The sequence below is a fragment of the Mastacembelus armatus genome, chromosome 18 (genome assembly GCF_900324485.2).
Source record: "Mastacembelus armatus chromosome 18, fMasArm1.2, whole genome shotgun sequence".
In the NCBI taxonomy this organism is placed as follows: domain Eukaryota; kingdom Metazoa; phylum Chordata; class Actinopteri; order Synbranchiformes; family Mastacembelidae; genus Mastacembelus; species Mastacembelus armatus.
The window spans coordinates 15,904,134-15,915,328 of NC_046650.1; the positions used below are offsets into that span (position 1 = coordinate 15,904,134).

General features: G+C 43.9%; 2 protein-coding genes across 2 annotated transcripts in view; both read right to left on the bottom strand.

Moving 5' to 3' along the window:
- LOC113140830 (uncharacterized) overlaps window positions 1-11,195 on the bottom strand; it is a 54,020-nt gene continuing 42,825 nt past the window's right edge. The window contains exon 5 of the mRNA XM_026324864.1: window positions 1-501. Within this exon, the coding sequence (XP_026180649.1) occupies window positions 290-501 (212 nt within the window). The 3' untranslated portion in view covers window positions 1-289. The remainder of the gene's footprint in view (window positions 502-11,195) is intronic.
- LOC113139781 (uncharacterized) lies at window positions 5,625-10,281 on the bottom strand. Its single transcript, XM_026323304.1, has 5 exons — window positions 9,492-10,281; window positions 8,001-8,139; window positions 7,311-7,655; window positions 6,602-6,883; window positions 5,625-6,172 (listed from the first exon to the last, which is right to left on the bottom strand). Exons 1-5 carry the CDS (start codon window positions 9,549-9,551, stop codon window positions 5,853-5,855), a joined length of 1,146 nt encoding a protein of 381 aa, XP_026179089.1. The 5' UTR covers window positions 9,552-10,281; the 3' UTR covers window positions 5,625-5,852.

Below are 11,195 nucleotides of genomic sequence, written 5' to 3' on the forward strand. Positions count from 1 at the left end.
TTAGTGTTGTTCTATTTACAAATGTACACAAATATCAATGTTTGCAACAATAGGAACAAATACAAAATGTAACATACATAAAAAAAAGAGAGCAACAATATGACAATGAGCAACAGGAAGGAAAAGATGTGTTTTTCTGTGTTTTCTTCTTTGAAACATGGAACATACATGAAGCATCAAGTTGCTGCTCAGGTTACCTGCTGGTTTGTCTGATGTGTCCTGATGTGCAGTTTTCTGACCTGCAGCCAATGACAAACCACTGATTTCTGTCTGAGCTGGAAAATGGACTTTAGGGTTGGTCTGATTCTGTTGAACGAACTGGTTCCTCTGATGTAGAACCTGAGATGTAGTTTCTTTTTCTTCTGGAATCTTTTTTTCCAGTCTGAGTCTTTTTGAACCAACAGTAACACACAGTCAGTCCAGCTGCTGCTGCTGCTGCTGTCAGTCCCAGTCCACAGATGAGGACGATCCTTCTCCAACCTGCTGCGTCTGGTCTCTCAGGTTCTCTCTCAGGTTCAGACCAGTCCCTCGCTGCTGTAAAGAGACAAATCAAATCTGTGTCTTTCATGTGAAGAAACAACTTTTCTGCAAGAAGGACGTGAATCAGTTCAGTTCAGGCAGAGCAGGAAGGATTGTAGTTTCCACAATACTTTTCTTCTCTGATTCTTATTTAGCAAAAAGCTGCTGAAATGAATCTGTGAGGAAAGTTTCACTGAACCAACTTACCTGTGACTTTGAGGTGACAGGTGTTATAGTCTGCACCATCATTTGTCTTCACATCACACCAGTACAGACCGGAGTCCTCAGTCCTGAGTCTGGACACATGAAGTCTGACTCGTCCTTCTCTGAGGACGTCTTTGTCAAACTGGACTCGTCCTGAAAACTGTTTGTCCTGAGACTCTGGGACCACAACACCCTCATGTAGATGAAGCAGGACTGGGCCTTTGTCCTCAGTTAATAGTTGACAGAAGATGTAAAGTGCTGAGAGAGACATGTGAGCTGTGGTTGTGAAGGTCCAGTCCAGTGTGATGTCGTGGTTCTCCTCTGCCTGATAGGAGCTCTGTGTCACATTCACTACAAATGTTCCTGTTGAGGAGACACAGAGGGAAAGTGACGACCACACACACTCACAACTTGGATTATTTTGGATTTCCAATTGATTTGAGTTAGTGGATAAAAACTGACCCCAGGTAAAGGGGGTCAGGCTGATGAGCAGCAGGATCCAGCAGACCATCTTCTCCTGTCAGAGGAGACAGAGCTGAAGAGTCACAAACATGAAAAACCTGCAGTTTGTTTTTCTCTGAAAACATTTCACATGTTAAAGTCTTCAGTGTTTCTGCCACAAGGTGGCGCCAGTTCTGCCTGATGAAGGCTGTACAGAAATATTAGAGTAATAACTGCAGTTCAATATAACAGGAACAGACAGAACAACAAACCTGCAGCAGCATGTTCTAATGAGACAGAACCTCTTTGTCCCTCTGAGCTGCAGCTTCGTGAAACTTTACTTTGAATATACTAATATGCTATTATCATAGTTTTAAGTCAAGACTTTTCGGGACTTAATTGGCGAATTAACATGTTAATGACAACAATCAATAACAGGTTCTCGGTTATCAGACCCGCTGTGTCCAAATTCAAAGCTGGGCCCATTGATATCAGAGCTATTGATTATTGTTATAACCTGAGGACATCAGTAAACAAAGGTTTCTAACAGGAGTCGTTGTAGCATACGGCTTGTTGCAGTGTCTAATGTTTTTATATCAGTGTTGTTTCATGACTATTAGATACTTTTATCGTTTTTATATAAACCTGCTGTGTATAAACTGTTGTCAAGAAAGAAGCTGGAGGGGCCCAGACTGTTCCAGCATAAACCTGCAGACTGATGGACCCGGGACATTTCAGCTTGACTTGATTTTTCCAAGCGCATCTTGATCCAACTTCACACATGTGATGCAGATTTGAAGCCTTTCTGCTGCAGAGTTGCCTCAATACATGATGTCAATGAAGGAGAATGGACACAAACATGTTTCTTACCTTCAAGAACAGCGTTTTCCTCGGCAGCAGACTGGATCAGGTCTCAGCTCAGACCACGTTAAAGTCTCCTCAGGTCTGAAAAGACTCTCTGGGTCAGGTCTGTTTCCCTCCCTGCAAAACGCTCAGACGTTTCTTATGGAAAGAAAACGCAGTTGACTGTTTTTAATATAAGAAAACAATCTGCCTGTGAGTCTTTCAGAGCACAGAGTGAAGAGCCCTTTGCTTTATACTTGACTTTCTTGGTCAGGAACAAAGGACTACTCATCCACCAACAAGCAAACAATGCACCTGTTGTTCTTTCAAAGTGACGACACTGGTTGGTGCAGCCCATTGCTTCCTGTTTGGAGACAAATCAAGTGTCATGTGCTGGTGTCGGAGTGGAAGTGCGGGAGAGATGATAGGACCCAATTGCAGGACACAAAAAGCTTTATTTCCTCCTGGGAACTCCAGGGCAAAATAAGATACAAAAGACCATGGGAACCAGGTGAGATGGTATTCCTACTAAGGCCGAATGAGACGGTCGAAACTGAAAAGACCGGCTGAGACGGTATCACAAAAAAAAACACACTCACTCACCAACCACCAGTTCTATACTGACCAATGTTTCGGAGGGGAACAAAGGAAAGAGGGAGGTATAAATAGGGAGAACACAAAAGTTGATTCACACGTGAAAGGGATAAACAATAGACAAGAGGTGAGACCAACAAACACAAATAACTAAAGTAAAGCTGCCGGGAACCAGTGCCAGGGGAAATAGGAAGTCTTTACAAAATAAAGGTTCCCTGGCAGGAAGTCCCAAAGGGGGATCATGACATCAAGTCTGTGGCTGACAAAGAGCTGCTTGTTTTTGCAGCCCTGTACCCATTGATGGTCTCAATGTTGCAGCTGGAAGAGTCTTTGGAGCCGAGAGAGACAAACTATCTGTTTGCTGCTGGACTGGTACTTTGTGTTTAACGTCTGGTCTCACTGTGTTAACAGAACCTGTTTTCTGTCTCTGCAGCAGCCAGTGTTCAACCCACATATGAGCCATCAAAGCCAGAAACCCGGGAAAGGCCTGGACTCTACCCTGGTTTAGGTTTGTTTACAGTGGTGTCTTTAGCACTTACAGTCCGTTACTGCAAAGTTTCTATATGATCGATCAGAATTTTGTGCCGGTGGCAGCTGTGACCCAGGACGTGGAGCAGGTTGTCTCCTAGCTGTTTGTACGGTTGCTGGTTTGATTCCCCTCGGTCAGGACACTGACCCCCACACTGCTCCTGTGGCCCCAAGTCCCTTAGTGAAAAAAATCTTACGTAAAAATGATGAAGAATTTTTTTCAGTGTTAACTTTTTGGTGCCAATGTTTTATTTTTCAGTTACAGTTTTGTTTTCACTGCCAAAGTTTCACTGTTGCTGTTCAGGCTCTATATATGAGGCTGAATGTGCATTAAATATTACGTTTGTTGTCTTTTTGCCATTTTAAAGTGAAGATTTTTCACTCAGCTGGATAAATGTTTGATAGAAACAGGAAGTTTACTTTTCTGTAACTGAGTCATGACTAACTTGATGAACAGTTTTCATTCCCTACCTCAAAACCGTTCATGGACCTCTGCAGTTTGTTAATCACTGCTCTGTTTACCTCATTGTTCACACTGTTTCTGTTGCCCAGAGTCTCTCCAGCTGTCCCACAGGGCCGTGCACATACACTGTGTGCACCGTGCAAACACTGGCCAAAGAACGGTTGCATTATGGGAAATGTAGGATCCACAGTCTTTGAGCTTTGCCTGTCTTAGGACAAAAATATCAGCATAGCTCAAGCTGCTGACTTGTTGGTGAGTTCAGTTTTATCTTTGTTTATAACACAAAGCTGATCATTGACAACTTTGATGTGGCTGCACTGCAAAGTGGGACAGGCTTGGAGGGCGCTGAGGTCACAGGGTCGTGCTGTGACTGGCTGATTAATTGTGTACAAAAAGGTTTTTTGTCTAAAACAGAGTGAAGCTGATCCAGTGATCAATTCAGTTCAATAAACATTATGAACTGGTCTATCAGTGACGTTGTTAGGTCCTAGTTAGGTCTAGAAAGAGCTGAGTGTGATCAGCTGGATGTGGTTTCCTGTTAGTTACAGTTTAAACATGTGACCTGAACACAGCAGATCCTACATCTTCTTATTGTCACAGTTTTAGTTTTGCTCCAGTTGTTGCTGTAAAACACACAGAGAGACTTGTTGATACCTGTTCATGTCCAAATGTAACATCTGGACAGTTTGGGCTTGGACCTAATGATGTTTGTTGCCATGTGCAGCATGTGAGTGATATGATGTTAGAAAAATCATCGTAGTAAATCACACAGAGCTCAGAGCCTCAGTCCATCAGGTCCAGTTTATCACCACAGTCTGTCCAACAGGGACACACAAGGACACTGTTCAACTGGACTGAACCAACTTACCTGTGACTTTGAGGAGACAGCTGTTATAGTCTGCACCAACATGTGTCTTCACATCACACCAGTTGTGGATGTTTTATATGAAGCTGTTAGACTGTGACAGTACAGGCCACTTTACAAACTTCTTCTGTAGCTGCAGTAATCAAGACAAACAGGTTTTGACACGCTGAGGACATCTAGTGGACAGAAACAGCACTGCAGGCTCTGCCCTCTGGAAGAATTCCTCTCTGCTGCTGAACAATATTCAGATACACTTTCTAGTTATACATGAACTGTAATGGGAACCAAGTGTGATGTAGAATGATGACGCTAAGGACAGAGATCACTTTTCCTTTGGTTCCATTATAAGGAGACTATCGTGAAATGCGCGTTCCCACAACAGGGTTGTTTTTTTTTTTTTGTTTTTTTTTTACACCTGTATTTGAGCTTCAGGGTCCAGCTTAGGTCTCTAAAGGTCCCACAGAGTGACTCACAGTCGGATCCGCCGCTTATTGGTCACAGTCAGGCTACAAAGACTCCTGTTGGAAACCTTTGTTAACTGATGTTATCAGCTTATAATAATAATCAATAGCTCTGATATCAGTGGGCCCAGCTTTGAATTTGGACACAGCGGGTCTGGTAACCGGGAACCTGTTGTTGGTTGTTGTCATTAACATGTTACCTCAGGGCTCATCCTCCCTGCTGCCCTGGGCCAAGAACAAGTGCCAAGAAGAGCAAACTGTCTTTGAATCCAGACTATAAACAAGTTCATACCCAAGTATATGTTGCTTATATGAATCTAAAGTGCTAATTAAGTCCCGAAAAGTCTCGACTTAAAACTATGTTAATATGATATTAGTGTATTCACGACATTGGTCCCGAGTATACCTGGGAAATGTATTTGAATTTTACTTAAGTTTACTCCATTTTCTCAATCTGCAGTTTCTGGAGTTTATCAGGTGAAAGTGGCGCCACCTTGTGGCAGAAACACTGAGGACTTTAACGTGAAATTGTTTGGTAAATTCTTTAACAAATAGACTCAGAGGACGAACTTCGATAAGATTATATAGAAGTTTTACTTTCAAGGAGTAACAGTCACACAGCACCTTGGTACAGCATGAGGGTCACTGGCTGCTTCCAGCCCAACACATCAGTTTTCATGGAAACACAAAAGGAGGTGGTTTCTCACAGAAAGACATCTGGACCCTTATCAAATAGTCAAGGTCAGAGCAAACTGTTCTCACTGAGAGCAACAATTATATTTCCACAATACACAATAGGCCCCATTCAGAAGAGTTTCAGTTCTACTAAAGTCAGGTGGATCAGGTCACAGGAGGGTAAACATTTTAATTTCTCTACCAGTTAGCTGAGCATAAAGAGTTTGACCTGACCGATGAAATGGATTTTCACTGGTCATTAGAAATGGATCTTCATTTGTTTTTCCATCCGCCTGCTGTAGACTGTGCAGGTGAAGGTTCCTTTGTCTCTGCCTGTTGGATGTTTCAGGGTCAGACTGAGGTTTCCAGGGCTCAGCAGGTCTTTCTTCATCTCTGTTCTGTTTCTGTAAAACTCATCCTGTTCTTCAGATCGGTCAGAGCCGTTCTGATACACATGGACCTTCCTGTTGTTCCAGTCCTTCCACTCCACTCTGACGTCTTCAGGCAGGTCAGCTGTGGTTATGAAGGGCAGCTGGACAGACTCCGCCCCTGATTCCACCTCCACCTCCTGCTGTTGGACTGAGAGGACAACAGACACAAGATGAGCTGGACAGACAGCAGCAGCAGCAGCACTGACACGTTTTCTTTGACTCTATGAAGTGAAATATTTGTAGTGGAAACATGTCTGACTGGTTCCAGTCTGGAATATGTCCAGTTTGACTGGACCTCACATTTGGAAGAAATGAAGTAGATCAGACGGTGGTTTTTGTTTTCAATCAAGTCAGAGATGTTGATTTGAGAACATGGCATCAAATCTGTGCAGTAAATTCTGTTCTGATCTTCAAATTCTTTTTCATGTGTTTCTTATATCTCATTTTATTTGATTGATTTTGTATTATCAGTTTTGTGGCTGATGTCCAGTGTAATAGAAACAATTAGCTTAGCTTAGCATAAAGAATTTGATCTGACCAGTGAAATCAATCTTCAGTTGTTTCTCCATCAACCTACTGTAGACTTTGCAGGTGAAGGTTCTTATGTTTCCATTTAAGCTTCTTGGATGTCTCAGGGTCAGAGTGAGGTCTCCAGTTCTCAGCAGGTCTTCATTCATCTCTGTTCTGTTTCTGTAAAACTCGTCCTGTTCTTCAGGTCGGTCAGAGCCGTTCTGATACACATGGACCTTCCTGTTGTACCTGTCCTTCCACTCCACTCTGACGTCTCCAGACAGGTCAGCTCCGGTTCTGAAGGGCAGCTGGACAGACTCCGCCCCTGATTCCACCTCCACCTGTGGGACTGAGAGGACAACAGACACAACATGAGCTGGACAGACAGCAGCAGCAGCAGCAGCAGCAGCACTGACACATTTTCTTTGACTGTATGAAGTGAAATATTTGTAGTGGAAACATGTCTGACTGGTTCCAGTCTGGACTCTGCCCCACTGGTCCATTTAACAGAGACGGAGTCTGTGGTGTGTGAACAACCAACAGCACAACTCCCTGCTTCTTCACGAACTTAGTGTCATTGTCAAATGTCCAGATCAAACCTTTATTTACTGGCTCTGACTGAGGACTTTATGTGGACAAACTAAACTGACAAAGGTGGCGCTATAACATGAGGGTGGAGGAGGCTGTTTAACATTTCACTGATACTGGGAAGTGTCTCCAGTGTTTAGGCCCAACACAAACCCAGAGTCAGCTTAGCATAAAGACTTTGAACTGACCTCTGATCGAGAGCTTCACTTCTTTCTCCATCCAGACTCTTCCCTCCCTGTAGACTTTGCAGATGAAGGTTTTTCTGTCTGAGCCTGTTGGATGTTTCAGGGTCAGACTGAGGTCTCCAGTTGTCAGCAGGTCTTCATTCATCTCTGTTCTGGTTCTGTAAAACCTGTGCTGTTCTTCAGGTTGGTCATAGCCGTTCTGATACACATGGACCATCTCACCTTCTACTTCGTCATTCTCTAGCTTCATCCACTTCACTGTGATGTCTTCAGGCAGGTCAGCTGTGGTTTTGAAGGGCAGCTCGACAGACTCCACCCCTGATTCCACCTCCACCTCCTCCGGTGGGACTGAGAGGACAACAGGCACAACATGAGCTGGACAGACAGCAACAGGACTGTCAGGAACAGCAGCTCCCTGTTCCATCCTTCTCTAACAGAACCCAGTGGAAACTAGGTTGTGAATGAAGACATGTTTCATTGTGTTACTAAAGTCCAGGTTTCAGTCCTGATTGAGGACCATCAGCAGCTACTTATTAGAGACTGATTCATTCTGTGTTTGTTCCTGAAATGAGCTGAGACAGTCAAAGATGAACAGCAATGAACTGATCTTAAATGTTTGGGTCTCTGCTGGATCAGAATCGTCTGGAGTTCTGCTCAGACTGAGCGAACCTGTCGAGAGAGCGAGTTACTCACAGACCATCTTCACACCCGCCGACATGAGGTCTGATCTCAGATCAGTTCCTGGTGACAGGAAGTCAAATCCTCGTCCTTCTTGTGTGGCTGCTCTGCTCGTCTGTTTGTCCTCACGCAAGAAGAAGGTTTCTCTGTTCAGCTGCAACAAATCAGACACAGTCTCAGATCAAACTGGAGCTTCAGGAGGAAAAACAACCGGAGAGTCAAAGAGAAGAAGAAGATGTGCAGGAACCATTGACCAGAGGCATTCTGGGATTGTTGTTGTGACCTGCAGTTATTCAGTGTAATGAAACACACGAGTTTCGTCCTGAAACACTGGGTCAGAGTCAGTCTCCAGTATTAATGAGAAGCTGTAGATGACAGTGGTCTCTAGCTGACAGGAAGTGACACTGAGCCAATGTGGTTAGAGGCCCGATGCTCTGTGGAGCTGATCACACTCTGCCTGCTGACTGGACACAAGGAAAACCAGCTGGTCGGTGTCTCAGGTGTGATGTTGGTGAAGTTTGTCCTGAATATGTGCAGGGACAGACTGGGGTCAAATCAAACAGACCAAATGCCAGGGGGACTCTGGCTCATTAGCTCACAGGGGGGGTGAGCAATGGTAAACTGTGGAGACAAAGGCCTGAAAGTTAATGTGCTGGACATAATCAGGGACATACCTGAGGCTGACAGGGGCTGAGATGCTCAGCAGGCTGCATTCTGCCGTCTCACCACTAGATGCTGCTAAATCCTTCATTTTTCTAAACACTGTGGATGTTGGATGGAATCTGTGCCACATCCATAATATGGGAAATGCTCTGTCCTGGGTTTTCATACACCTGGTTCTAGGGGAAGAACAGTGCTGCTCTGAGTCCACAGGGTCATGTGGAAATCTGGATTCAGCTCATGTTCACACTGAGACATGAAACACTAAGTGAACTCATCAATATAATCCAATAATAATGTAATAATCAGTGTAATCTGTGATCAGACCCCCTGCTGTGTTTACTGCACTAATGAGCACTTTAAATCTCTGCATCACAAAGATCAATAATCAATTCTCATCAATGATTCTGTTCAAGTTTGGACTTAAAGCTTCAGAAGCAGAAAATCAATGCAGACACTTCTTAAATTGACTCAGTGACTTGTTGTGTTATTGGAGCTTGTTTGATGACAGAGGCTGGACTCAGATAATATGAGAGAAGAAGAAAACACAATAGTCAGCAGTCAGTAAAATAAACAGTAACTGTCCAGCTGACCCTACAGAGGAACACACATCTCACGACGGAGCCCTGGACTATCTGCTAGTTCCCTGTTTTCTTCCGGGTAAGAAGAGGTGATTCAGCGTTAACGTTACTCCTCCACAAATGTGAAATCCAGCTTTAAATATTACATTTAGGTTTGTTTACAGTAAAGCTCAGTAAATACCAGTGTCCTTGGAAATAAGTCAAAGTACCGTAACCGTCCTTTAACAAGAACCGACGCCAGAAGAGAAAATGTTCGATAAAATACCTGCGTCACTGCTGAGTCTTTGTTTCCTGGTCTGTGTGACTGAAGGTGAGTCCTGTTCATGGACTGGTTTTCGATTGAAGAGTGAATCAGTTCATTTAAAGGTTGTTATTGTGTCGTTCACTCTGAGCTGTTGTTGCTGCGACATTAGACTCCACCTGACTTCCTGGACTGACAGTGAGACACACCTGCTGTATCATAATCAGTTCATCATTTAACACAATGACAGGATGCAGCTTTAAAGGAAACATCAGCTAGTTTGTACTTTAACACCATGAATGTGAACTAAAGATCAAATTGGGCCTTAGAGCTGCTGCACTTCAGAAAGTGGCCCAGAGACCCAGACTAGTGGGTGTAAAGCTGCAAGACACACAGAAACCAGTCCGTCTCAGGTTTGTTGTAGGAGCAAAACTGTTCCCTGCAACAAATGAATGTGTCTAATGAAAATCACTGGTTGACACAATAACGTCCGAGACTATGAGACCTCAGAGCTTCAGCATCTGATTGTGTCCAGCTCAGCCCAGGACGAGGTCGAGTCTCATCAGCTAAACAAAGATCTGATTTTCATACGTCTCCAGTCTGAGTCCAGTGTCACTGCAGAGATCAGGCTCCGTTTAAACTGAGTCCACCGGAAAACCAGATGTAGTTCAACATTTGAAGATGTTTGTCAGTCTGACTTTGGATCTATCAGAGCTCAGAACAATTATAACTCAAACAGTACATGTTTTTGAGAGCCTCACTCTGAGCCTCTCACATCCAAAATGGAAAACACCAAAACCAGTTCTACTTGTCATTGTGTACCATCCACCTGTTCCTTACTCAGAGTGCTGATTTAGTGCTGAGGTAACCCTGAACCATCCCTTAGTTATGCTGCTATAGGCCTGGACTGCCCGAGGACCATCGGTGCACTGAGCTCCCCTACCCTAACCCCCCCCAAATCTATATTCCACCATTGAATATCACTAACCTTGTGCTCTCTCTCTCTCCCCTAGTTTGTCCTCTCTCTCTGTACCTTCTGCAGGTGTCCCTGGTCCTGGACCTGTATATCGCTGATGTGCAGTTACTGGTCCCACCAACCTGCAGTGTCTATTTGTTGTTTATTGTTGCTGTTCTTTTCTCTCTCCTCTATCCACTCACCCCAACCGGTCGAGGCAGATGGCCGCCCAGACTGAGCCCGGTTCTGCTGGAGGTTTTGTCTTCTATTAAAGGGAGTTTTTTCCTCTCCACTGTCGCCAAGTGCTGCTCATAAGGGATTTGTTGGGTTTTTTCTTTGTTTTAGTTTTTGTAAAGTGCCTTGAGATGATTTGTATTGTGATTTGGCGCTATACAAATAAAATTGAAATCACCTGACTGGTTACCAGGCAACAGCAGGTGAGTCACTAAAACACAAAGTTTAACTATAGTCAGATAGGAAGACAACAGGAGAACTTCCTGTTTTCACAGCTCAGATGATGTTTTATTTTCCTTGGCACAGGAGACTGGACTGTCTGGTTATGAATATATGGAATTACCTGAATGAAGTGACACATGACCAGCAGGTATTTTTGTTTGAGGTGTGATTAGAGCCAGTTCATCCTCCCTGAAACATTTGTGAAAGTGAAATTTATGTTTTGCATATTTGAAAATGTTTTGCATTTAGTCAAACCCCAGTTAGACCTGGAGTGAGGTCCAAACTCCTGTAGCTGCTGTGACTCACAGTCTGGGAGT

Bases quoted from the DNA above. Each gene is read 5' to 3' on its own strand.
- LOC113139781 (XM_026323304.1), bottom strand. From the start codon at position 9,551: ATGAACAGGACTCACCTTCAGTCACACAGACCAGGAAACAAAGACTCA. The intron at 8,140-9,491 runs GTATTTTATCGA...GATTTGTTGCAG, and splicing joins AAGACTCAGCAGTGACGCAG to CTGAACAGAGAAACCTTCTT. The intron at 7,656-8,000 runs GTGAGTAACTCG...TTGTCCTCTCAG, and splicing joins GGCGGGTGTGAAGATGGTCT to TCCCACCGGAGGAGGTGGAG.